Source organism: Gymnogyps californianus, chromosome 3 (assembly GCF_018139145.2).
Source record: "Gymnogyps californianus isolate 813 chromosome 3, ASM1813914v2, whole genome shotgun sequence".
Taxonomy (NCBI): Eukaryota; Metazoa; Chordata; class Aves; order Accipitriformes; family Cathartidae; genus Gymnogyps; species Gymnogyps californianus.
In genome coordinates, this window is record NC_059473.1 from 19,944,438 (window position 1) to 19,971,150 (window position 26,713).

Below are 26,713 nucleotides of genomic sequence, written 5' to 3' on the forward strand. Positions count from 1 at the left end.
GCTGACCCCGCCGTGTGGGAATAAAACCGGCTCCCAGCACAGCTTCGACCGCCTCCTGTTCTAAAACAAAACCCCGCTCAATAAAACCGGGTGACTGCATCTCCCGGCTGCCGTGTCCTATCGGCGGCAGGTGAAAAGGGACGGCAGGGCAAGAAAAACGACAACAACTTTCCCCCGGTTATTTTACTACGGGGTCCCTTCCCTGAGGGAAGCACTTCAGGGTCTGCGAAAGAAGGCTAGAGAGGCGAGGGGCAGCAATATCCCCCCGGAAGAAGCCAGCCGCCTTTGCGGCCGTGCTGCCCCGGCAAGGTGGCAGGGAGGGAGGCAGGCGGCGGAGCAATGGCCGCCATCCCGGCCTCTAACCGCCGGCCCCGGCCCGGCCCGGCGGCGGGGCTCGCCCCGGCCACGCATGCGCGGCTCCCGGGACTTGTTGCTGGGACTTGTAACTTCGGGGCCGGGACGGCGCTGCGGCGCCGCGCCCCGTGTGGTGACGAGGCGAGGCGAGAGGGGAGGGGAGAGGCCGCAGCCGCCCCGGTGCAGGTAAGGGAGGGCGGGAGCGGCGCTGCCGGCGGCAGCCCTGTGCGGGGACGGGACGGGCAGGGGCCGCGTGTGGCGGCCTCGGGGCAGGTCCGGACGCGGGGAGGTGAGAGGGCGAGGTGAGCCCTGAGGGGCGGCCGCCGGGGCGCGGGCTGCCCGCGGGGGCTGGGGCCGGCCGCCTCCCGCTCCCCTCCGCGCGGCCCTCCTGAGGAAACAGCCGTTTCCTCCGCGCCTCCTCCCCGCTCTCCCGGCAGCGGCCCCAGCGGGACCCCGGCCCTCCGCGGGCTTGGGGCGGGGAGCGGGCGGCCGGGGCAGTCCTGGCGGCGTCCCCTCGCTGTGGAGGGGCGGCTCAGGGCCGGGGGGCTAACCCCCGCACATCCTCCTGGCCCAGGGGCGAGCACGGAGCCGAGGGGCTGACTCCCTGCCCGAGTTACCAGCCCTGGGGTTTTCCGGGGTGCCGCCTGGGAAACTGGCCCTGCCAGCCCCGGCTTCACGCCCCTGGCGGGGCCGGGGACACTGTCAGAGTCCCGGCCAAAAAAAAAAGGGAGACGGTTTCTCGTTTCTAGAGCCCGTACCGGTGCTGGCGTTCCCTGGAAAGGTCGCGAAGTGCCGCTCGTTGCTGCCGCGCAACTCCACCCGTGGGAGGTCTTGCCATTCTCTTTATCTTCCTGACAGCTGGCTTATTTAAAAATAATCGCTTTCAAAAATTGGAAACTGTGTCTGATATAAGATCCGGTGTGTTACTTAGAATTTAGCATGCAGTCTCTGCCGTTGTTGTGATGAAGGTTTCCAAAGTATGTTCAAAAATACTCTCTCTCTTCTGTCAGCACTAAATTTCAATCCTTAGAAAGCAAGGACAGATTCATGGCACAAATTGTGTATTTTTTTTTTTCTTCCTGTGAAGAAACACATCAGTTGGGACATTTCTTCCCCCCCCCATGTCACACGGTCCAACATTTAGTAAATGCTGTTTTGGGAGGAGTATTCTCCGTGCTGTTTTTCTGCTGTTTAAAGGGAGAACTTGTAGTTATTCATATTCTCATTTTGGTTTTGTTTTGTTTTCAGCATCCAGAATAGTGCTGTCATCAGAGACATGTGCATTCCTCTTACAGAGGTATGATATCCCAAAAGTAGCGTCCCTGGACCTGTGTGGTGAGGACCTACAATATTTGCTTTCAAAGGATAGAGTTTTTGGGGGTATGCTTTCTTTATGAATTTATCGGTCAGAAGTGTGTTCTGCATGAAGCATGCTTTTGTCCAAAGTGCATGGGAATCATCGAGTTAGTAAGATCCAAGTAAAGAAATGTTTGAAGTGGAAAGCCCCAAAATAAGTGAGCAATTGCCTGCACTGATAAAAAGACGTTTGTATCAATAGCCAAATCTTGTGCATTCTTGTATGTTACTACATTATCTGAGCAGGTCAGTTGACTAAAATGAGGTAGACGGCTGTTCTCTTAGAAAATTAGAAATACTCTTTGTTCTTTCTTGTTCATGAAATACTGTAATTACTGTGCTGTTCTTTCAGTTGAATTCTATTAAAAAAGAAAAATCACACGATATTCCAAGAACAGAGGGGAGCATGTGTATTTGTGTAGTAGTTCTTTTCTGTGGAATTAGTGGTGAATTTGTTAATAATCTCAAGGTCTTCACATTTGAATACAAAGTTCACAAGCCGATATGTTCACACATGCTCATCAACTAGGAGCAAAATCTTCAAACTGCTGTTGTTGGAACATCTAATGCCCCATGTTACTCCTAGAATCAGAATCCAGGCTGGAATAAGTAGTTTGATGTGATAGATTAGAAGATAAAGAAGTTTGTTTTGTGTGGGTCTTCTGTAGTCTTCCTCGTATGCCTGTAGAGGACATGGTTACTCAGATGTCTGGAATTCTTGCTTGGGCGCTGCTGCTAACTGAGCCTGTCAGTTATTGTGAAATATTTTACAGGGAAAGCTTGTCAAATACGACTTTGCTTTCGAAGTAGTTTCCTGGTTGAATCTTCCTGCACTTTTTGTATTTGTAATGTTTGTACATCTCACAAATACCAGGCAGGCTTTTCACATGGTTGTTTCACTTTTTCTTTTCTTTTCTTTTTTTTTTTTTTTTAAGGAAAAAACAAAATGAACCCTTTCTTTTTTCTGGGTTTTGGACATTCTCATCTAGTCTACTTCTGGAATAGAAGTATACCTTTCAACTCAACAAATGAGACGTACTGCTACAGCACTGCCCAGGGCAGCACGGTGCTCCAAGGAGTAACTTTCGGTGGAATCCCAACTGTCCTGCTGCTTGATGTAACCTTCTTTTTTGTAAGCCCAGTTTCTGTTTCTTGTATTGAAAATCCTTTTAGCCTTCTCAAAAGTTAGATTGTTCAGAATTCTCTTATTTGTCAGGTAGGGATTTGTTTCTGAGAATCTTCAGAATAATAAGTGAGCTAAGGCCATCCTGGGAACATCAAAGCACTTTTCAAGTATTGATAAAGGTTCACATACATGTGGGATGGCAGTGTCACTGTATGTGGGATGTGTAGATGTAGAGAGAGTGCAATATCATAGGGTCTGCATGTGGAGTCATGGTGGGCTTTGTAGTCGTAGCTCAAATTTCTATGTTTTGTCTTAAATGTAAGATATTTTTTACTCACTCTGGGTTTAAGTACTGCGTACCTTTTCAGGAAGGGAACACCATTGCTAACTTGATTGTTTTTCAAAAGGAAATACAATACAGAAAATCTGTCATTTCACAGATTTTTTTAATCAGATTTCATGAAGCTGTCAAGGAAATAATATACTGATCAGCTCAGTCCTGACCAAAGGAGGAACAGGATTAGTTGCTGGTCTGGAGGCTCCAAAGCTGGAGTTGGTCTGGAGGTCTGAGACTCCAATAAAACTTACGGTTATTTCTATAAGTTTGGTCTAGGTGGTCTTAAGCCACAAGAAAAAGAGCTGTAGATCTGAAATTGGCCTGGTAAGTGAGGTTTCTGGTAGTAACATGAGACTAAAGGGATCACATAGTTCCTGAGTTCTAGAAAGCCACTGTGAGGAAACTTAAAACTACCTGTGTAAGGTCTGAGCTGGTAGTTCTGTAGGAACGTAGAGGATGTTCCTAAAAGTTATGTAGTGGCATTCTTTGCTATTGATTTGGTGTATGCAGCATGCTACTGTAAATCCATTTTCCGAGGATGTACAGTACTTACTGCTCCATGCAACTGATTGCACAGCATTTAATAAGATTTAGTTGGAGTGTTTGGGGGGACTTTTTGTTTGTTTGTTTGTTTAAAGCTGTGGTTGGATTTTAAGATACCGAGTCTCTGCTTTTGAGTTCCTTTCTGTTGAACCCTCCTCTCAAACAGCATTAGGTAGAGAGTTAGATGCAATGTAGAAGGCTTCTCTCCAAGTACCGAGTACTGCAGTTCATTTAGCAACTCCTGTATTCCTACGTTCATGACATGTTTACTACAGATCCCTTTAGTAACTGTCAGTTGGTGGGTTTCTGAATATTATTTCTAGGCTGGTTTCCTAAGGAAGTGAGGTTTATATATTGCATTGTCTTCCCATTTTTGTCTGGCAGTTCCTCCTAATAACCGTAGAATACATTAGCTAATTTCAAGCAAAGCTGTCAAAGAGTTTAGAGAACTTGATATCTTGAAATTCCTGATTGCATGAAGCTTAATGGCCAGATGAAGGAGAAAGATCTAAATTAATGTTCCCTGTTGGGAGGAAGGCTATTATAAGAAGGTTGTATTCATTATGAAATGCAGAAATTAGCTGTGTAATCCTGACACATAGATAATCTTGACCTGGCTGGTTGGTATTTGCATAGATCCACATAAGTTACATCACTAGCACCACTTTCTAGCCAAACAAGTATGGGATGTAGGAGGGGCTAGAAGATGAGGGCGTATGCTACATATGCATAGAAAACAGGCCTTGTTACTTCTGCTTCATTGCTTCGTACAGAGCAACTTGTTTCTTTAAAAAAAAAAAAAAAGAAGAAATGCATCTAAGAAATACATAGTAGTTTTTTTGTTCATTTGTTTTCTTAGCCTCTTTCAAAAAGTGAAGCTACAAAAAGTAAAAAATACATTGCAGAGATCAAATATAAGTTTCTGGGTTTTATGAGTTATAATAATATATTGCTTTTGCTGAGGATAAAAGTAATTCTCATACTTGAGAAAATAGTTGCGCCCCCTACAGCCTGTTTAAATCACTGTTTAAAAATAAAATAAAATTGCAAGTCTTCCATCATAGTTCTGGTCATTAAGTAATGAATAATAGTAAAGGTGTATTTATGAAAGTTTTTACTTCCTCTCAAGTACTACTTGCTACTTTTCCTGTCACAAACCTTCATACACTTGCAGTTCAGAAGTATTTTTGCATGCAGCTCTCCCCCTTCATAAATTAGAGCAGGAAGGCAGGTGTTCTGGTCCTTTGGTCCCAGACAGGTTGGTTTGTAGCATGGCCACCACTGGGCTGGTTGACATATGGAAATTGGTTTAGGAGCTAGAACAGCATTTTTTGACAGTTCCTACACACCTAAGAATAATTGTTATGAAGTGGAAAAATAAATATTCAAAGATCTTTGTTTTTATTTTCTAGATTTTAATATTATTGTTTTCCATTATAAGAAAGAGATTCTGGGACTACGGTCGTGTTGCTCTGGTGTCAGAAGCTGAAAGGTAAAAAAGATATGCAATCAGACTGATTTGTTGAAACCATTTGGGGAATGTGGAAGTAAGTACAGTAAATAGGGCTTAAATTAAGTGCATTTGTATCAGTTAGATATGTTTGTAATCACATATGCATATTTGTTAAAAATGCCCTCGTGCTGCTTTGTGTGAAATACGTCCCACTCGCAGAGTTCCTCTTTGCAGTGTCAGTAATAAAGTTGTGTGTTTGCCATTGTCATGAATTTCATTCTATGGTTGTGGGTTAAGGAAGTAGAGGTAAGAAAATAAGCTGGTTGTCTGCTAACACGTTGCATACCTACACGTTGAGGTTTACAGTGTGTTTCTGTGATAGAAGGATATTAACTATTTTGTTTATCTTGGCTCAAGCCCAGCATCTTCCCAGAGCTCCCTATATAGCCTGAGCCATAATATTTCTGAAGGGTTTAAAAATAAAAAAGAAAGGTATAGTTGCAGGTTTCTGAAATTTTTCACTGATATTTAGTAATACTGCAAATGAGCTTTTGATTTTTTTTTTTAAATATTATTTCTACAGGATGATGTCTTGGGATGTTTAAAAGCTAGCTATCTGTTTATGAAGTGGGTAAACTTTAACAGCGAGTCTCTTCCTGGTATTAGTGGTGTAACTAAGTTGTGGTAAATTCACAACTAAGCAACAGGAGAGGACTCAAAATGTGGTTTTAGGTGTAATCCATGTGCAATTGTGAAAAGTAGATGGTGGAAAAAAAAAGATGGGCAATAACTGAGACAGCTAGCTCAGGCAGCAAGAATGAAGATGCGCTGGTATAGGCTTCCATGTGGGCTGTACAGGCCTGCATGGGACAAACAGGTCCTTGAGCAGTCAGACACCTAGGAGCCTATGTTATTGTCCCTGCTGGACTGTGACCTGAGCCAGCTGGGTCAAAATTTTCATAGATACACCTATGAATACACTCCATTTCAACATGTATTGTCCTGTAACTACAGGCACGTCACCATTGCAACATTTCTTTTTAGCAACAAACTAAAACCAGGTACTTTGCTATATTTGAGGGCTACAGAGTCTCTAAATGTTTCTAGCCTTGCTACAGGACTGAATTTGTGTGAGGAGATGGCCCTGCAGGTAAGGGATTTAATTGTGCAGAGAAATTCTGAGTAGTGGCTGTAAGATGAAGGAGGAGAGGTGGAGGGAAAAGAGGTGATGTCTTGTAATGAGGAATATCTGAACAGGAAGCTAGCTTGGAAATCTGATCCTTGCTAGGCTTCCAGACCTGTGTTGCTGCGGTTTTAATATCCCAATAAAACATTGTTTTCTTTCTAGTTCAGTTATATGCTCTCACGTCAGGAGCTCACATGTCCTCCCTTTTCAACATGAGACACAGCAAAAGTTTCTATAATTAAGCATATGCTACAAGATGAAAACCACAGTTTTCATAAGTGAAAAAGTGTTTTTGTACTACTTAGTTACTTCAGAATTGTTAAAGTTGAAATAATTTTGTGGAATTCCATCATCTGTTATTAAAGGTACTTAAATACGTCATTTAATGTATTTTAGTGAATCAAGATACAACCGATTGTCAACGTCTTCATCAGTACCTGAAGATCTTGAATATGATAGCGTAAGTATTCTAGAGTTTTGATTTTTTTTTTTTTTTAATATAAACTATTTAATGGAATCTGTTGTAATTTGCCATTCCACTTAGCCCAATGAAACAGTCATTAAACTGGAAGACCATCTATATGCAAAAATTAGTAATGCATTGTGTTTTCTGTTTTTATAGAGCCATACGGGATCTCTCTCCATTTCCTGACAAACTATTGCCATATCACAAACTAGTATCTTGTGTCATCGTTTTTAAGTGACCTTTTTTTTTTTTTTTTTTTTTAATTAGGAGGGGGACTATATGTTAGAGTTTCAAAGGGGAAGGCAGGGAAGAAAAAAGCCTACGAAATAATTTTTGCTTAAATAACAGTTCAAAAAGTTACATTATGTTCATATTGTGAGTAATACTTAGTTGGTCTTTATAGTACATCGTCTTCCTCACGAAGATGAGAAAACTGGATGCAAGTGTGAGGCTAGTAATAATGCCATGTGCTCTTAATATTAAAACTGGTTTGGAGTGGAAGATAATTTTTTGGACAAACTTTTAATTGGTTCCATCCATGGTCTCCCTGGAGTCTTTGAATTCACACATCTCTATCACTTTGTGTTGCAGCTTCAGAATAAACCATGCGAGAGTTGTCCAATGGTGGCAGCCTACATTTTAACATTTTATATATGTATCAGCTTAATATCTAGCCTTGCAACTAAATAATTGTGTGAGCATCAAAAGCATACTGGTGTCTGATCAGGATTGCTCTGCTATTTGTGTAGTTTTCTTCATCTGTTTTAGAACCCTAAAGCAACTTTATCAGTGAAACTGTTGAATAAAAATGTGTCTCTTTAGTTGGATACTATTCACTTGAAAGGAGAGAGAAGGGTTTTTTTGAACCATACTGGAACATTCAGTGAGATGTGATCTCTGCTGTACAGTTTCATAGACCTATACAAGAAGCCTTTCTGTTAATGTAATCACAGAGTTGTTTCTAACTACCGTTTAACTGATTAGCTTGTATTAGACTCTCATGGAGCTTATCCTTGAAATTGGAGAGTCTCTGGAAATGGTTTTGGAAAAAAATAACCACCTTTTCTGGTCTAAAACAATCCATTAAAAAAAAAATTCCTGTGAAGCCTCAGTCTTGACTTCTGTTCGTTGGAGATGGGATTTGGACACACTTGTATAAATTTAAAGAAGCCCAAGCAATAAATGTGCAAGTAATTTAAAAAAAACCCTTAAATACTCTCTGAAGACAGACGTATGAAGTACGTTGTAAAAAGTATATAGATTATGAGGTATTTTTCTGTATGTTTCTAAATTATTATTTCAGAGCAACAAACTGCCATCTTTTTAGCGAAGAGATTGGCTTAATAGAAACAATTCTTTTACTTGTACAGATTAGAGACTACATTTTTTGTATGTTAGCTTCTAAAAACTTCTTTATTTATAGGGCTTTTGTTCCTGGATGACAGCTGCTTTTCGGATGCAGTAAGTATATGAAACAGAAATAGTGAGTTGTGGTTTGCTTTGCTCTTTTTTTAATTGAGAAAGGGGCTTTGCATTCCAAAATGTTTTTTTTTTTTCCTTGAGTAGATAGAATTTAATACAAACAGTGATACAGGTGCCTCTTGTGGGGTGGAAAAAGAATATGAAAACAAGGTCAGCTTATGGGAATGCTTCTTCAGGATAGAGTTGTACTGCTGGCAGCCCAGGGACTTCCTAATCCTGGGACAGTGGGTGACCCTAAGTGAATCTATGGCATTTATATGGATTCTGAGCTAATAACTAGGCTCTAGGCTTTTACTCTTCAAAGAGTACTGTGTGGGTGTTCCCCTCTTTGAAGCCAGTAGGGCCCTGGGCAGGAAATGGGGTTTCCCTGCAAGGATTTCTGTGGAGAACTGGTGGTTTCGTTGGGGCTGGAATTGACTAACTAGGAAAAGCCCATCCCACTGTTTCCCAGAAACTGAGCATTAGACATATGATGTTCATTCTTTATATCTCTTGCGGCTTAGTAAATCATGATTTTTTTAAAAATCAGTTTCTAGCTTGGGTACATTGAAACAAAAAAGGGGTGGGGATTGAGCCTGTCTTTCTCCATTTTTGCTAGCTCAGTTCCTTCTTTTTCCAAGAACTCCTATTTTAATGATCTGTCCTGCTGACAATGGGTAGATGATGAGAGTTCATTCCGAAGCCTATTAATATGGTCTGTTAATTGGGTGTCATAAGAGTAAGGTGATTCTGTTGTAATTTTCCTCATGGAGAGCCTTTATGGAGATGAGTGAACACTGTCACAATGTGAGAGAGCTAGACTTAACACCTTGTGACTGTCATAAAGCAGTAGGTCACAGCAAATGACTTTGTCCTCTTTTAGGGTGATAAAAAAGAACTTGGATTTATATTTGCTCTTCAGATTACTTGTTTCCATCTTGAATTCCCTCATGTTAATTTTTGTATGTTGATACTGCACAAGAAAAAGACACTTCTGGAACTCAAATTTATGCATGAAAGAACACAACCATGTTGAAAACTGATAGGAATTGATGTAGGTGTCACTAGGTAGACTGAGAAATTGGTGTATGTTCAAAACCCACCCCCCAAAACCCCAAGGATAATAAGTAGACGACCGTGTGCTTTTCTGTCTATGATGCAGCGATGACGAGATTCATGAGAGATGTGGTGAAGATGCCATACATTACCTTGCCTTCCAGCGTCACATCATCTGTTTGTTGATTGCTGTCAGCATTTTGTCTGTGTGTGTCATATTGCCTGTCAACCTATCAGGTGATCTACTTGGTAAGAATTTTTTTGTATTCTGAGAAGAATTTTGTGTTTTATACCATTGCAAAAGCTTCTAGGATTTTTTTATTTTGGTAAACTTTGTAAGGTGTGGGGTTTTTTGGTTTTTTTCCCCCCTCAGTCTGATGTGTGTGTGATTTTGTATGAAATTTGTATGAGAGTAGAGGGTTCTTTAAATGTCTGGCAAAAACTGTTGTCAGAAACAAGATGGCAGATGACTTTTGTTTTCAGTTTAGTCCTACCTGTGTTTTAAAGAGCCTTGTGACTTAGCCCTCATCTGTAATGGGATGCATTGTACCTATGCCTTTAGTATTGCTTCTTTGTGGAACTGCCATCTCTGACTTCCCTTTTATGAGCTCTTTCTTAGCAATTCTCTGTTTATATTAATAATCTGCTTTCTTAAAGACCATTTCTGTTCTTTTTTTCTTCTTTGCATTTCTTTTTTTGTTCTTTCAAAGGACCTTTATCACTTCACAGTCACTTCTCCTTCCTTGCTTTCCATCTCTGTGTTCTCAGCCAGCATCCCTAGTTTTACAGAATCAAATCCAACACAACTGGTGCCCTAGTTGCTGTCTTCACCTCCTTCGTAAAGTAAAGGGAGAGATGCCGGTGCCTTCAAAGAACTTACAGAATGTAGTTCCCTCTTCTAGTCTAGTTACTACTTGTATATTTATACTGAAATGGATTTTGTAATACGCATCAATTTGTGTGCACTGTCCTTCTCTAACTACAATTTGATAAAAGTTGTAGTATCTTGGATACCAGTAGATGCTCTCTGTTAATTCAAATGGCAGAGTATGGCTGGTCTTCTAAACCAGGAGAATACAGCTTCTGTTTTCCTGCATTAATTTTTGTGATGCTAGGAAATACAGCTGAAAAACAAATAGAAGTTTTAGTGTCTCTCCCCTTCTTCCTCCCCTTCCACCATATGTTGATTTTGTGCATTTGCAGTTCTTTCTGTTGTGATGACTTAACTTGCGATGTGGTTTAACAGTCTATGCTAGAAGATTGTTTAGCTTTCCAGATACACTTAGCTCTTTTTCCTTTGTGAAAATGTACTCAATTTTCACTCACTTGCATTATCATTTTTTAAAATACTTGATAGTCTAGAGAATCAATGTCATATAAACTTTATCATTTTTTACCTTAGTAAGGTTATCAGTACTGTTTTGTCAACACTGAATTAATGCAGTTTTAAAAACTGAGATAAGAAATCAGTGAAGATGGAATAAAAATGTGAAGGAAATACGTTCTAATCCCTAAACAATGTTGTTAATGGACATGAAGGGAGATTGGAGGGAGAAAGGGAACTGCTGCAAAGATCTAGTATTCAGATTTTTAAAATAAGCTATTATTTTTCTTGATGTGTTGAATGTGGTATAATCCTGGGGTCTTTTTTCCAGCTTTAAAATGCAATACAGTGTAAACCAGCATTGATTATGATTCTAAATCTTTTTAACAATGAACATGCTCAGCATTAAAAAGAAATATATCAACATTTAAAAAAAAAAAGAACAAAAGCTGACTTTCTGATAGTTTGCATGTGAATGTTGCACCAGTTAATTATGCTACTTGTTTTTGTTCTTCTTAGATAAAGATCCCTATAGTTTTGGAAGAACAACTATAGTAAATTTACAAACTGGGTAAGTAAATCTTGCAGAGTACTTTTATGCTTATATGTGTTTCCTACTTTAGTCTCTAAACACATGAATTGATAGTTGCAGCATGGGTCATGGGGTAGGAGTTACTTATTCACGCTTCATCAACTGAGGCTGGGATATGTTCTGCTTCAGGCTGTGCAGTTACAGTACTGATAAGAAATCTGGAGACTTGGCTTCTACTCTCTCAGCTCTTCTTACACCACATGTTTCTCTTGGCTAATGACTGCACATCTAGTGATATTATTTTCAGAAATTTCCACATTAAAAGAAACCATACTTCAGAAGGAAAATAAAGCTGACAGCCTTACTAGAATGTGTAACTCAGATGATTTAAATTCTCTTACATCAGATTTATGTGTGTGCATATCTCTCCTATCCGAGATCACGATTAAGATTACTTCTATGTGTTTTAAAAACAGTCTGTAAAATAGTTGAGATACAAAGCTGTACAATTTTTCTGTTTTATTACTTGATCAATCCAAATTTATCCATGCTACTATGTCCAACAGTTTCTGCCAATGTACTTTGGTTTTTTTTTTAACCACATTATGAATCCTAATAACTAGTGGAGATTTTTTGTTTGGTTGGGTTTTTTAATCTGTAAAATAGGTTCCTGTATTTTTAGGTTAATTGTAATTATTAATGCTCTTTGCAAAACTGAAGAACTGTTCATGGAACAGAGCTTTGAGGAAGGAGCTATCAGAGATGCAGAATTTACTCCCTGTATTAGGCTGTTTTTGAGTAAGGACTGTGTTCAAGGAGAGTTCAGTTATGCACTCAGCACAGTAACTAGTAAGGCCAATAAAAACCATTTTGGCAAATAGCATAGTGTGTGCTGTTGGTCATCTGAATGAGAAGGCGCAAGCCAAATGCTGCCTAAAAATGTCCATGTTGTAGAATATCTGTTTTCTTTGTAGGTCTGTTAATCATAGAATTTTATGATAAGCAAGTAACCCTAATGCCTGTCCAAGGCATCTGCATAGGCATGACTGACTACCAGTAACTACCTTTTTTTCTTGTTTTGTGTTCAATGAGAGGTTCTGATCCGCTTAGCATTTTGATGGGTACTTGTATCAGTTGGACAATTAGTTCTTCCTGTTTCTCATATTCATAACGTTTTGTCCGACAGTAATAATCTTCTTTGGCTGCACACGGTTTTTGCTGTTGTTTACCTGATTCTGACTGTTGTCTTCATGAGACATCACATGAAGTATGTCACATATAAAGAAGAAAACATAGTAAGTTTCTGTATTGGGGTGAACAAAAAAAACCATACAGAATGTTTGCAAGTGGATAACGCTAAAAAAGCAAATTGCTGAAGTGCCTCCTGCTTGCTAGAATGTGACATAAGTGTGAAGGAATTCACTGAAAGCAAAGCTCCATGGAGGGAATTGTGAAAATGGGTGGAGAGAAGGGGGTTGGGGAGGGATTTGTGAAATTTTGGTGTAACCTGTTACCAATGTAGAAGGTGAACATGGTGCTGTCTTGAATAGATGCAGCTCCCATCAAAATCAAAATTTCCTACCTTTTTTCCCCCTTTGCAACACAGCTACTTGTGCTGTGTCACTGCCTTCCTCATATTCTTGTTTTCTCTTTCGTGATGTGGTTTCTCAAAATTAGAGTTGCGTTTTCTCTTGCAGGTTAAATGCACATTGTTTATAACTGGTCTTCCAAAAAATGCAAAAGAAGAGACAATACAAGGCCATTTCACGTAAGTTCCATGCTTGAGTAGTATCATTAGGAACAGGAGATTTAAAATTGTCCTAGTAGTTTTACCTGCCCAAGCAGAAATGTTTTTTGACTTTTGCACTGTTTAAAATTCATATTATAGTATCCGTTTTCTAAAAGCATATCTTATTCCTTAGACCGAAATTGAGAAAAGACTGTATTTCAATAAAGTTAGTTAGCTGATCTTAAAATTAGAATCTAAGGAAGTGGCTGTGTATCCATGCTTTCCATTCATGCTCCCACATGGCCTTTACTTGGGAATAATGCTGCACATCTCACATTAAAGTAACTTTCAGCAACTGTCTGTCTGGAAGTCTCCACTCTGATACCTCATTCAGAAATGAAATGAGTGATTGGGATGTCAGTTAGATATCAGTGATGCTCTTTGAAACAGTTTCTTCGTTGTACTTTCTGTTCTCACAGAACTGCCTACCCAACCTGCACTGTGCTGGAGGTCCAGCTGTGTTATGATGTAGCCAAGCTTATTAATCTCTTCAAAAAAAGGTACTTGTTTTTGTAATCTGCCTGAGTTTAGCATAATTTTATGAATGCTTTGCCTTTCCTTAATCAACATATACCGGTAGTACTAAGCTTGCACATACTAGAAACGAATTCTGCTCTTAAAGTTCTGGTCTGGACTTCAGTTAGATTCAGCTGTGTTTTAAGGTGAGTTGTGGGGTTCACCTCGTTTCTTGTAGCTGTGATATGTTGTGTGTTGCATAAGATAAGCTTTGACTTGCTGATTATTTATTTATGTTTGTATGTATTTATTTAACTATTGTCAGGCAGTGCAAAGTGGAAAACCTGACTGTTGAATTAATAACTCTGGGACCCTGCTTCTTTGGCTGGAGGTGCTGGTCACAGGAGAGAAAAGTGTTACCTTCTGGGCTATACATTGGTTTTTTTTTTTCCTGGAACCTCACTACAAGTGTAGGCTGTATAATGCTGTTACAGACTTGAAAATAAAGTATAATAAGTAGCCAAAATAAGGTATATGAATATCTTTGGTGTCTGATTAGTTTGTTATCAGTCCTTGACGTAACTTTTTCTCTTGGAGATTATATTCTTCTTAAGCTTGATGTTGATACTGTTTTCTTGCAAAAAGTTATGAATGTATTTTTCTGTCCAGAAAACAGGCAGAAAAAAGCCTGACTTACTATGAACACCTGCATCAGAAGTATGGCAAGCGGGTCCAAATCAACCCTAAGCCATGTGGTCAGTTCTGCTGTTGTGAAATGAGAGGATGTGAAAGGGTAAGAGACTGTGTTAATTTTTACTTATGGCTAGGTAGATTGTTAGAAGAGTAGAGAATAGTTTTTGTGTGGCACCTTGTTGAGCTTCAGAAAATTCTTTATTCATTTATTGCAGATAGCTCATCCTTCATGTTCTTGCACTGTACAGAAAAGGAATTCCCCAAAACTTTTGAAATGTAATCTTAGTGCAAAAATTGAAGTACAAGAAAAACATCCTGTTTGTTTGTCTTTGCATTGTGATGTGATTTGTACTTTGTGGAAGTAGTATGAGGAAGAGAGACTATGGTTTGTGTAAGCTGTATTTTAATGAAGATATTAGCCATCTGGTACTTGGATGTAACAGCCATCAATTTCCCAACAGGAAGATGCTGTAGATTATTATACCAAAGTTAGAAATGAACTGATGGAAGAATATTCAAAAGAGGAACAAGCTGTTCATAATAACCCACTGGGAATGGCTTTTGTAACATTTCAAGAGAAATCCATGGCAACCTAGTAAGTTTTGTCTGTCTTGTTTGTTCTTTTTTAACTATAATAGTACAACTGATCTCCTGTTTGTGTTGCTTGTTTGCTTATGTTGGTTCTTCTTCCTTTCTTCTTCTTCGCCATCCTGTGGATTTGGTCTGCTTTGCTTTCCGGTAAGTTTTCCCATAACTGTGTATTTAGCCTCTATGCTTCGAGTGAAGAACATATCTAAGGGACTAAATGGCTCCGGACATTTATTGGAATAAGGAGCCTTTCTCTTCTGTGTGGGATCCAGTCCATCAGTTTAGGTTAATAGTAGGCCAGACTAATTGGCTCTTGAATACGAGTTACTGACTTCTCCATTTTCTACTGTGCAAATGGTCCAATTACCAAACTATCACAGTGGGTGCAAATTACACTGCTAGTTAGTCATCTCTACAAAGTAGAGTCAGTGAACTGACCTGGCCATAGGTGATAGATACACATTATGTGTATCTCTTACCTGTTATTATAGATATATGTGTAGGCCTAATATCAGAAGTTGTTCAGCGCTTTTTACTAAGTAATTTTTAGAGAAAATGCATGTAGCCTCTCATTTTCTGTTGGCACTTCGTGAGCATCTTTTACTAACACAAAGTGGGTAAAGGGAAGCAGAATAATATTTGTATTACAAAAGTAACACATCATGCTTTTTTTTATTCTTCATAGCCTCTCTGATTTAAATTGTCTGCATTCTTTTGACCTTCAAGTCATGTTAGAGAGCCAGTCTTTCAGGCTTTTTTTCAAGGAAGTCCAGGGTATAGAATTCCTTGCAAGAATTTGAGATGCTGGAGAAAGTTTTCCTTGCTGCTCTTTAACTGAGTAGTGATTGTGTGGTGAAATCTGCCCCCCTCCTAATTTTGTAATGTTACACACCATATTTAGAGAATCTAGAACATGAAACAACATTTTAAGATGTGAAACTGAAAGAAGAAATAAGCACTGGAATTCCTTGTCTAGCTGCTGATTTGTCGTATACAATTTTGATGGGATAGTCTCTCCTTGGGCATGTGTTCTGAGTTGCACTGCAGGTATCTGAGTTGAATTATCAAGAGCTGGAAAGATTTTAGTTTGTTTAGCTTGGAATTGATGCGGTGGACTCCATTCTCTGGAAAATTAGATTAGATGACATGTGAAGTAGAGGCTACCATCAAATTAGAAAGTTATTTGGTGCCCTTAGTAGGCTCTGCTCCACAGAGCCCTGAAATAGGGTGGGAGAAACAGGAAGCCAGGATTGAGGTTCATGGAGTCAGGCGGTTGTAGAAGCTTGGTTAATGATGGTGCTCGGTAGTATGGCTGGTACTGCTAAAGCTTGCTCTGTATGTATTTTTTTAAAATAAACTGTCAAAGTATAATTAACTTCATTAAATACTTGCTGCTGCAAGATGCTGGCAATTTGACATCAGTACTTGAATTCTGGTAAGGTTAAGATCTGGGTTTTGGGGGTTATGTTTGTTTGTTTGGTGTTCTTGTGTGTGGTTCTCTGTTTTCTTTATGTTAAGAGTACAACTGAGAAACAAGCATGTTCAGGAATTTTAGAGTCTACCCGTTCAAATATAATATATACTGTTTCCGTGCTAGTGTAATAGAGCTTATCTGGAGTGGAACTTCTTTTACACAGTAACGCACACACAGTTGTACTGTCTCTGAATATATGCCTACCACTTCTATTGCTGTGTTTTGAGAAATCTTTGAAAGCATTTATTCTGGGCATGTTTAAATTTTGTTTAAATACATTGATTGTCAATCAACTCATAATATTAGAAGATAAAATTAAGTATTGTGATTATTTTTAGGAGTGGGTGAATGAGGGTAATATTTTGAATTGTGAGAATACCAGCATGATAAAAAATTTTCTGAGAATTGGTACTCGAGGCAAAATTGGCTAGTTTTGATACTAGTGTAATGAAATGAGAGTGCAGACTAATCCTTTAGTCTGCATTGATTTGAAAACAACTGTAATTATGTAGGGAGGTGTTTGGGGAACTGGCTGTCTTTATTTTTATTTTTTCCAATGCTCTCAGGCTTTGATTTTTTTTTTTTTGTATTTTTTTAATACAAGTCACTGCTGTTGTTCGTGTTGGTAGAAGCACTGAACAGTTCAAACCAAGACTGCTTTTTGTTTCCAGCTTTGTCAGATCTTGAAGACCTGTGGTAGTAACTGTTTATACGATGGTCATTACATGCATAATATAATGTTACATTGTTGTCTAAGTTCTGTCTTGATCTCTGGTTATTAAAAGCAAAAAAACCTGTATCGCTATTCCCAGTCTTTCTCATTACATATGCAGCATTTTCAGGTGAAAAAATTTGGAAAAATCCTCCTCCTCTTTTTCTTCCTTACAGTATCCTTAAGGACTTCAATGCCTGCAAATGTCAGAGTATTAAGTGTAAAGGAGAACCCCAGCCATCGTCCTACAGCAGGGAGCTGTGCGTATCAAAGTGGGAGGTTACATACGCTCCTTATCCTGAGAATATTTGTTGGTAAGATCCCTGTCTTACATTCATTTATTTATGATAATGTAGGTTTAGAATGGGGACAGGAGAAGGGGGCTGAGTGCATTTTTCTTTAACCCTAAACTAAGACTTTATGTAGCATTTGGATGTGGCTGATCTGCATCTTTACTTCCATTACTGCTGTTCTTCATTGACCTTGGGGAGGCCTCTCAGAGGCTGACTTTGCCACCCCAAAGTTCTGGTACCTGCAGTTCCTGTTAACTTTAAAAAAAAAAAAAAAATCAGCTTATTAATGTCTGTGCCTCAGTGTTTCCATTTTTTGAGGTTAATGCATATCTACTGTTGAGATCTGAGGAAAGCAATTTGGTGTTAGTGCTGAGTATTCTCCAAGTATGTATATTTTTTTTTTTTTTTTGAGTTGCCACATGACGAATATAACTTGATCCACTCTGTGAACTATGGTCTGTCTTCTAACATCTTTATTGACCTAGTAAATTTCCCAGACTTTACCCACTGCTTACAGGAGAGTGTTGGAAAACAGATAAATGCTTTTTGAATTAAACTGTTCCTGTGCTGCCTTCTGTTGTGCTTATAGGCTAAAGATGACTGAACACTTTCTGATTGCTTTGCAAATAATTTAGGATTGGGTCAATATAATCCCCTGTTCATTTAACAGTAAATTTGTTGTGACATTTCCATTGCCCAAACCAAAACAGCAAGTGAGACACAAACATGCACGAGTTACTGTATTTCACCTGTATGTAACTTTTTTAAAAAAAAAAAAAAGTAAACTTTTTTCCTAATGACTTTAATAGAAAATTACTTTTAAGGTTACTTTGCCATCTATTTCTAATAACTGAGAGGTTTTCTCTAGAACTACAATTCTGCAGTTGGGAATAAAGTACAGAATCTTTAACCATAAAGCAACCAACCATGATTCTTAGCTGTGTCTTTTGCAGCTGTGTTATTTTGAGACATGAATTAAAAAAATCTCTTGCAAGCTGCTTTCCAGGTAGGGACAGTTTAATTTGCCTTTTTCATGAAGGGGTTCTTGCATGCGTGTGTGCTTCCTTTCCTCAAGCACTGTCTTATGGACACAGGAAATGATGGTTGAGACTCAGTGGGTTGAAGCAGTTACAAACCATTTCTAAACATCTCTGAGGTGAGAAGATGGTGGGGTTGTGGTTTTTTGGTTTGTTTTTTTTTTTTTTCCTGTTCTTTTTCACTTCTCTCCTCCCCCTCGAAGAAGAGGAGGCACAGGGATTTGCCAAGTTACTTGCCTAGGTTCACAAAAACAGTTGTCGTAATTGAGGATGTTACTGAGCCTCTGTATCCCTGTTTTGTCTGTTCTAAATACTTGGCTTAGGCTAGGGTTCAAATCATTCCAGTCCTTTTGGGAACCTTTTCAGATAACATTTAAGAACTTTACCTGTTTAAGACCTATGGTTGCTGTTTTAATATGGCAGGAAGGGATGCAGGGTTTTTAAATTATTTTTTTCAAATCACAGTTTCTTGATAGATTCTGCCTCTGTTAGCTATTCTCCTTGCAGAAATTCTCTGTATCTTCTTCCATCTCTGTCTCTTCTTGTTCTAACTTTGTTTAGTACTTCCGTATTATTAAACAGTGGAAGTGTTTTATCCCAAACCTTAACTGCATTAGACGTTGTGTTTGTGTTAGTAAAGACTAAAGGTGTTCTTCTACAAGTGCAATTTATGTTATCATTCAAGAAAGGTTGCACAGTTTTCTTTATTTCTAATAGCAACTGCAACTTGTGCAGTGCTTTGTTATATAACTTTGAGACTATGAAAGCTCAGTTTAGAAAAAGCAGTGCCACCTGTTACTTGACAGATAGTATATATTTTTTAACAGCAAATGCTTACTGCTTGTTTTTATGTCCTTTTTTTTTTCCCCCCCAGGAAAAATCTTTCAGTGCATGGACTGAAATGGTGGTTTAGATGGGCTTGCATTAATTTGCTTCTTTTTATTGTGCTGTTTTTTCTTACTACTCCTTCCATAATCATCTCAACCATGGACAAGTTCAATGTCACTAAACCTATTCACTACCTTAATGTGAGTATCACCATATGTTTGGGTATAGCTCTGTATCAGACCAAAATGTTGATAAACTGATAGGTTTATAGTGAGGCAATGAAACAATGTCTATAAGCTAAATTCAGTTGAAATTCTCAGGATTGTTTTACGTAACTGCTGATTAAAAAGCATATGTCCAGAATCAGGTCTTTAGTCCTCTTTTGTTGCTTGATGGTAGGCTGAAGTAATTTCATCTGAAACTTTATAGTATTATAAATGTCTTATTTGTTTGTAGTAAAAATTTTAATTCCAAATTTACATAATTCTAAATTTTGTAATCAAACACCTTTGCCAAAAATGGAATTTCAAGTCCAACTTGTATTTTGATTTTTATGATGAGAAGGAGGGAATTCAGATTTTAAACTCCGAAGTAAAATGCCATGTTTTTATTTTGCTTATTGGATTCAAAACAGGATGGCATATGTATCTGGTCCTAGTTTGACTGCAGCTAAAGTCTCTTGCAAACTGTTCATTTTAAATACTTCCCCAAGCTAGTGTAAACTACATAAAAACTACTTGTGAGACTTCACTGTCACGAAATTTAATTCCCAATCCTACTCTTGTTTTTTATCTTGCACACCAGTGCTGAGCACTCACTCATTTTAAGACTGTATCTGAATATAATTTCCACAGTCCAACCTGCTATAATTTACAGAAAGCAAAATATTGTAGCCTCTGTTCTACCACAGCTGCATTAAAATGTTTTTAATACTTATTCTTACTTTTTTTCCCCCACTAGAATCCCATCATCAGTCAGTTTTTCCCAACGCTCTTGCTGTGGTCCTTCTCAGCTTTGCTACCAACAATTGTCTATTACTCAACTTTGCTGGAGTCTCACTGGACAAAGTAAGCAAGATTTTCCTCTGTTTTGGCCTTATTGGCTGAATTACTAAAATAAATGGAGAAAGTGCTTATCTTTCACGGAGCTCTTAAATCCGCAGGCCTCTCCTAGCAGGGAATGTCATGTTCTCGTCTCTTTCTAATGTTGTAACCAACACTTTGGAGTTTAAGTAATTTGTAATCAACACAGCAAGTGTAATCTGACCACATGATTTGCTTATACTTCCCCTCCCTTTCCCCCGCCCCCCTTTGTGTTTAATCAGAAAAAAATATATGAGCAGGCTCAGGGGGTGTAGCTTCAACAGGAGCATGGGAAGTGCCTCTGATCCCATAATTAGCTCGCTCTCTGGGAAGATAGGAGGTGTGGGTTTGGATCCTCTCCAGGCTGAGAACATCACAGAACCCCAGAATCCCACTTCAACAGAAAGTGCTCCAGCTGCTGGCATGCTACTTATAAAAAGGGCATCCATCTTTTTGTCGTTTTGCACGAAAAAATGGTCTGGATGTAACTCTTGGTGCACAACTCTGGTGCTGTTGGATATCGTTAGTGGTGATCTTAGAAGACCTATGGAACCAAGGCCCAGCAGATGTGTTGATGCAAGGTTTTCAGATACGACCGGTGCACTCCAGAGATGTCAAGCACAGTGACATGCTGCTAACTTGGAGAACTCAGCACAGCTTGGTTTGGCATACCAGATTTCATCCCCAGTTTACCCACAGCCAGAAAAAAGCATGATACTGCACACTGAATCCCAGCTTCATTCGACTTCACTCAATCTTTTTCCATAATGCCTGCAGCCATTTTGTTTGTTTGTTTTTATATTCTAAGGTCAAATTTTTTTGACTTTTTAATTTTTTGTACCATTCCCTTTGTCATGGTTTAACCCCAGCCAGCAGCTAAGCACCACGCAGCTGGTCCCTCACTCTTCCCCCCTCCCAGTGGGATGGGGAGGAGAATTGGGAAAAAGGTAAAACTCGTGGGTTGAGATAAGAACAGTTTAATAACTAAAGTAAAACATAATACTAACAATGATAATAATGAAATATAATAGTAATGAACAGGAATATAACCAAAAAAATAGAAAAAGAAAAAAAAAAAGAAATGCAACTCAAGGGAAAAAAAAACAGCGATGCACAATGCAATTGCTCACCACCTGCTGACCGATGCCCGAGCAGCGATCCGCCCCTCGTGGCCGACTCCTTCCAGTTTATATACTGATCATGACATTCTATGGTATGGAATATCCCTTTGGCTAGTTCGGATCAGCTGCCCTGGCTATGCTCCCTCCCGGCTTCTTGCACACCTGCTTGCTGGCAGAGCATGGGAAACTGAAAAGTCCTTAACTTAGGATAAGCGCTACTTAGCAACAACTAAAACATCAGAGTGTTATCAACATTATTCTCACACTAAATCCAAAACACAGCACTGTACCAGCTACTAAGAAGAAAATTAACTCTATCCCAGCTGAAACCAGGACACCCTTGTAAGACATCGTGTCCAGAATCTACTGTTTATTCATCAGTTGTATGCTTTTCATAATTTTTTTTTTTTTTTTTGGTATTTGCAGTAGGCACATGAACTTTGAGCCCTTCTTAATCAGTTGATATAGTTTTCCAAAGTAACTAGTGATCACAGATCTGATTTCAAGCCTCGGTATAGTTATATTGATACATCCCACAATGCCCAAGAGCTACATGATCCTGTAATAAAACCTCTGTGGTTCTAATGCCCTATCAGATACCACCTTTAACAGTCTGAATTGTTTATAGCAATCGCTGCACTTTTCTGGCAACAGTGTGTCGCTAGATAGATGTTCCTGCTACTGTAGTAGGGGTATAGCATTAGTAGTGTCATGTTGTTCCCAAAGACTTGATACTTGGCAAGGACAGTCAAGTAGCTTGTCTAAGTGTCTGGTTTGTTGGCAGTGGTGCCCTTTTACGAACTGCCTAATCCCTCTTGGCATAACACGTGAAGACCTGTTTGTTTACAAGCTGTTGTGAGGTGTGAGTATCATTGGATGAGAGACCAGCTGTGATAGTCGCACATCCCTTTGCTTGTGGTGCAGACCTGTAGTGATGCTAATCCAGAGTCTGGATTAATGTTCAGAAATGTTTTCTTTGCCCAAGAAGATACCGAGAGCCTGCTTGGTCCAAATTGGTGAATATCTCAAAGATGCTTGTTTTGTGAGTATCTTGTAGCAATGTGATATGGTAGGGGAAGCTGGAAGTCTGACGGGTGCTGACATTCTCTGGGCCGGATCCTTCATGTGTGGAAGTGTTTCGTATGAGTTTCTTACTCAGTGACTTTTTATGTTTGTAGATCTGCAGAGAACAGAATAATGATGCATAAAGTCTACATATTTTTGATCTTCATGGTATTGATTCTGCCCTCCCTTGGTCTGACCAGGTAAAGAATCATAGTTTGACGGAGTAATGTTTGAGTATTTTTATCATATGAGACAACTTCTGTTTTCTAGTTGCTAGTTGAGGTATAGTTGATGTACTCCCACTCCCTCCAGTGTGTATGGTTATATTGTCATTACGCATTAGATTTCATCTTTCATCTGAGCACCTCATAGCCCTGAGAGTTTCCAAAGGCTGACTTTTCTTTTAGCAAAGAAATTTAAGACCCTCTAAGATCAATGACTAATTGAAAGTTGCCCATACTCACCATCATAGCTGAGAACCCAGTTTCCTGACTATGTCTTATACTTCAGTTATAGTTATCCACCTTTACAGTATTTGACTTTCCCTGGCTAACCGGGTAACATATATTTGTCCTATCTATATAATAACTGCTAAAAATGAATCATTAAAACTTTAGTATGAAGTAAATGTTTGTTTTGTTTGATTGTGTCTTTTTTCCCATTTCTGACTTAGTAACTGTGATAAGGCTAAAGTAGTGTTCAGATTATTTGATTAAATTCTCTCTATCCACTATCCTGATCTGAACTACTTAAAAAGAGAAGCATTTTACACGGTACTAAGCTGTTGGAGACTGAATTACATTAACCATCTTTCTTTCAGCCTTGACTTTTTTTTCCGTTGGCTGTTTGACAGAGAATCGTCTGATTCTGCAGTTAGGCTGGAGTAAGTATTAGCAACCCTTTGCTAAAGGAATACTTAGGACTTTTTTTTTTTTTTTTTTTTTTTTTTTTTTTGCTGTTGGCTAACCTTGGTTAGTGTTTATTAAAATTTGCTTGGGGATGGTACCCTGTGGGATGATGTTGAGCTTCTGATTAAGGGGAGGAGAATGCAAGTGATTTTGCTATGAAGAAATCTGTACTTTTTTCCTGCTAGCTAATGTATGCAGACATTCAATAAAGAGACAGTTATTTTCCCAAAATTTTACAGATTTTGTAGAAGACAAGAAAGGACAGGATGATATGATGCAGGTGAGAGGGGAGCAGAAAATGTACTGAGGATTGTTGCATCTAATGGACAGGGGATCTTCCCAAGGATTACAGTGAGACCAAATAGCTGCAGCAGTTCTCTTTCTGAATCCATTGACTCTTGATTTTAAGAAACATGAACATTTTTACACCACCATTGCAAATTTGCAGATATTGGTTATTATAAGTTCTTGTGACTGTGGCTGGAGGGAAAGAATAGAACGCAATTATTAGGACATAGTTAGGTTTCCAAATGCTGTTTCAAAATCAGTAACAAGAAGACAATTAGGAGTTACTAGGAGAGACAATTATTCTATTGCAGTCTTATCTCATCTTGTCTTGGGTTGCTGTTGCAGACATCAAATGATGCTCTTGTCTGCTATCAGCCACCCGTCAGACTGCCGTTATCTTTTTGTGAACAGTTTATTCCTCATCCGAACTGCAACTCAGCCAGGCTCTTACGGTACACTATGCTTACTGCATTTATAGCTATGTAGTACTCTTTTTCAACAAGATTATTGGAAATCTTCTAGTCACTTCTTATGGTGTCCAGTGCTTATCCTTATGGTAAGAGATTTCCGAAGGCAATAGGGATCCGTTGTATATAAGCTATATTTGCTTGTCTACTTTCCAGTCAGTGTCTGATGTCTTTCCTTGCAGATGTGTCTTTTTGCCTGACCAGGGAGCCTTCTTTGTGAACTATGTGATTGCCTCTGCTTTCATTGGCAATGGGATGGAGCTGCTGCGCCTGCCTGGCCTCATCCTTTACACTATACGCATGATAATGGCCAAGTCCACAGCAGAACGGAAAAATATTAAACAGGTATTAGAGCCCCTCCTTAGCAAGAGGGACTTAAATGACTGATCCTTATCAGAAACAGTGGGAGCCCCCATCCTTCATACCATTAACTATCATCTCCTGTCTTTTTTTTTTTTTTTTTTGGCCTTTGTTTCACTCATCCATGACAAGCTCACATTCCCTTCATTTGCAGCGCAGATAATGGGGAGGTATTTATTTAAGTCAGAGATAGTCAAAAATCAAAACCCAGGCTCTCAACTTCAGGTATTAGTCTCTTCCTAGCTCCAAGTCAGAGTTTTATGATTTGGATTTTATAGAATAATTCTGATTTTATCTTATAGTCTAAACCTCAGGTTTTTTTAAATTCAAATCTGTCTATAGTTAGTTTCTTCTGTCAGCCCACAGGTGTGTACAACTTACTTTAATCTGAACATACACCTAGCAAAATGTATACTTATTGTCTATATTCCATTTTAAGTGGTGAACTTTCACTTCCAGATGATGTGTTGTCTTGCAGCCTGAAATTCCAGGTGTTACAATAGGAACTTAACCCTGTATACAGCTGCCCCATTCTTCTTTTTCATCTTTTTTTTTTTTTTTTCTTTTTTATGGGTGGGTGGGTTCCATTTTTAAAAGATTTTTTTTTAAACATTCGCTTCTGTTAACTGTTGCATATAGCCCCTTGCTCTGATTGAAATGATTTATATTGATTTCCTCATCCCAAGACGAAAAAGTGGGAATACTGACCACACCAAAGCTTTGATATCTTGAGCTTTCCCTACTGGGAAAGCCAACACAAGGAACAGTACAGATTCAATGGAATCTACAGTGAGATGAAGGTTCTGAGTTTGGCACAGTTATTTTCTGCCTTGTGGTGTTAAGTAGTTGCTTCTTGTAGATGAAAGCAGATTTCCTGAGGAATTACTTTAAGGCTATGAAAGAAGCAGCATATTTTCTGTAAGTACAGATGCTTAAAACGCGTAGTACTTCATCTCTCTAATTACGTCATTTATGCTTCTTGGGGAAATAACTGATCTCTCATAGGGAGAGAATAAGAGAAGGTAAATTGTTGCTTTAGTGAATCTGTTCTTAACTCCTGACATATCGATAGATGACATGAGAGTTTTGGGTGTTTTGGTTTTGTTCCTAGCAACAAGCATTTGAATATGAATTTGGAGCAATGTATGCCTGGATGTTGTGTGTGTTCACTGTCATCATGGCCTATAGCATTACGTGTCCCATCATTGTCCCATTTGGTAAGTTTTCCGATGAGCTGTGGGCACTGTGTGAGCAAGATGGGGGCATGTGGGAGGTTTGGAAGGCCCAGTTCTGCATTCTTATTCCAGTTCAAATGCTGATAATCCTTAGGACTTGGATCCAGGTTTCCTTCCCTTCTTGTGGAAAAACAGGGCAGAAGATGGTGAATTACTTAGCTCTTGTACTGCCTTTAGAAGTTGAAAGTATATTTAATGTCTATGAGATGCTTATTTTATTTCTCAAGTTTGAGTGTATTAGCTCTGGTGGTGATTTTTAGTAGTTAAGCGTAGGAGTTTAGGTAGGTTTGGGGATGAGGGGATTATTTTTATCTCTGGTTCTTGAGGTCTGGGAGAAGCAAGCTGCAGAGGGTACCCAGCCTGGAGGTCCACCTTAAGCAGCCAAACTTGACTTGAGACATTCTGATCCCCAGATCCTTTAGGCACATTTGATATAACTTTTGTCCTAAAGTTTGACTGACGTATGTAAAATGAAGCACAAAAATAAGTGTGTTGATCCAGTAGCAAGAGCCTGGAAAACTACCTGTCCTTTTCACTACTGCAGCTCTTCTGCATTGCAAACCATTTATCTAAAATTCCACATCCTGAATGAGAATGAGAAAAGGGGCTGTTGTCATCACTGTGCTATGGACAGCTGTATGCTCCATGGTCCTGACCCCAGGGATGTGACCTAATGATGTGCTGACTGCTTTTCTGGGACATGGTCTTGGTGAATATCATAGCTGCCCTTTGACTGGAAAAGGAAATGCTGTATACTCTGGTAGATTTGCTGGCTTAGAAAACCAGTTAACTAGGAGTTCAGGGCATGTGGGTGGAGCACAGCTGCCCTGTGGTGTAGATGGAGTTGCAGTCCTACAGGACCCTGAGAAGGTCTCCAGATCTCTGAGTCACAGATCAACTTTTTCTGGCATGTTTCTCTTATTCAGTTGGTTTATCTCTGTCCCATGAACAAAACTTAACATTTCTGCCTTAAGTTGCCTATATATCTGGCTTTGACTACTTTCTTCTTCCTGTACCAGCCATTAAATCCTGTATGGGTGTGCAAGAAACTTAGCAATCTGTCTAGAACTCGTGGACAGTTGTCCATCTTTAGTGACTGTGACATGATCTACATCTTATTTTA

General features: G+C 39.1%; 2 protein-coding genes across 4 annotated transcripts in view; one reads left to right on the plus strand and one right to left on the minus strand.

The window, feature by feature from the left end:
- EPHX1 (epoxide hydrolase 1) overlaps positions 1-26,713 on the minus strand; it is a 330,376-nt gene that overhangs the window by 262,752 nt on the left and 40,911 nt on the right. The window lies entirely within an intron of this gene.
- The window catches only part of TMEM63A (transmembrane protein 63A), a 32,837-nt gene continuing 6,637 nt past the window's right edge, over positions 514-26,713 (plus strand). Inside the window, exons 1-20 of one of the 3 annotated variants that reach the window (XM_050895050.1) lie at positions 514-540; positions 1,603-1,651; positions 2,646-2,842; positions 5,129-5,208; positions 6,752-6,815; positions 8,245-8,282; positions 9,445-9,587; positions 11,182-11,233; positions 12,381-12,489; positions 12,892-12,962; positions 13,403-13,483; positions 14,109-14,232; positions 14,594-14,727; positions 17,083-17,220; positions 19,111-19,264; positions 20,025-20,131; positions 22,446-22,532; positions 23,153-23,215; positions 24,178-24,340; positions 25,467-25,572. In XM_050895050.1, coding sequence (XP_050751007.1) covers positions 2,657-2,842; positions 5,129-5,208; positions 6,752-6,815; positions 8,245-8,282; positions 9,445-9,587; positions 11,182-11,233; positions 12,381-12,489; positions 12,892-12,962; positions 13,403-13,483; positions 14,109-14,232; positions 14,594-14,727; positions 17,083-17,220; positions 19,111-19,264; positions 20,025-20,131; positions 22,446-22,532; positions 23,153-23,215; positions 24,178-24,340; positions 25,467-25,572 — 1,900 coding nt within the window. In that variant the 5' untranslated portion in view covers positions 514-540; positions 1,603-1,651; positions 2,646-2,656. Of the gene's footprint in view, positions 541-1,602; positions 1,690-2,645; positions 2,843-5,128; positions 5,209-6,751; positions 6,816-8,244; positions 8,283-9,444; positions 9,588-11,181; positions 11,234-12,380; positions 12,490-12,891; positions 12,963-13,402; positions 13,484-14,108; positions 14,233-14,593; positions 14,728-17,082; positions 17,221-19,110; positions 19,265-20,024; positions 20,132-22,445; positions 22,533-23,152; positions 23,216-24,177; positions 24,341-25,466; positions 25,573-26,713 lie in introns of all 3 variants that reach the window. The other 2 variants (XM_050895051.1, XM_050895052.1) reach the window with 2 other exon arrangements.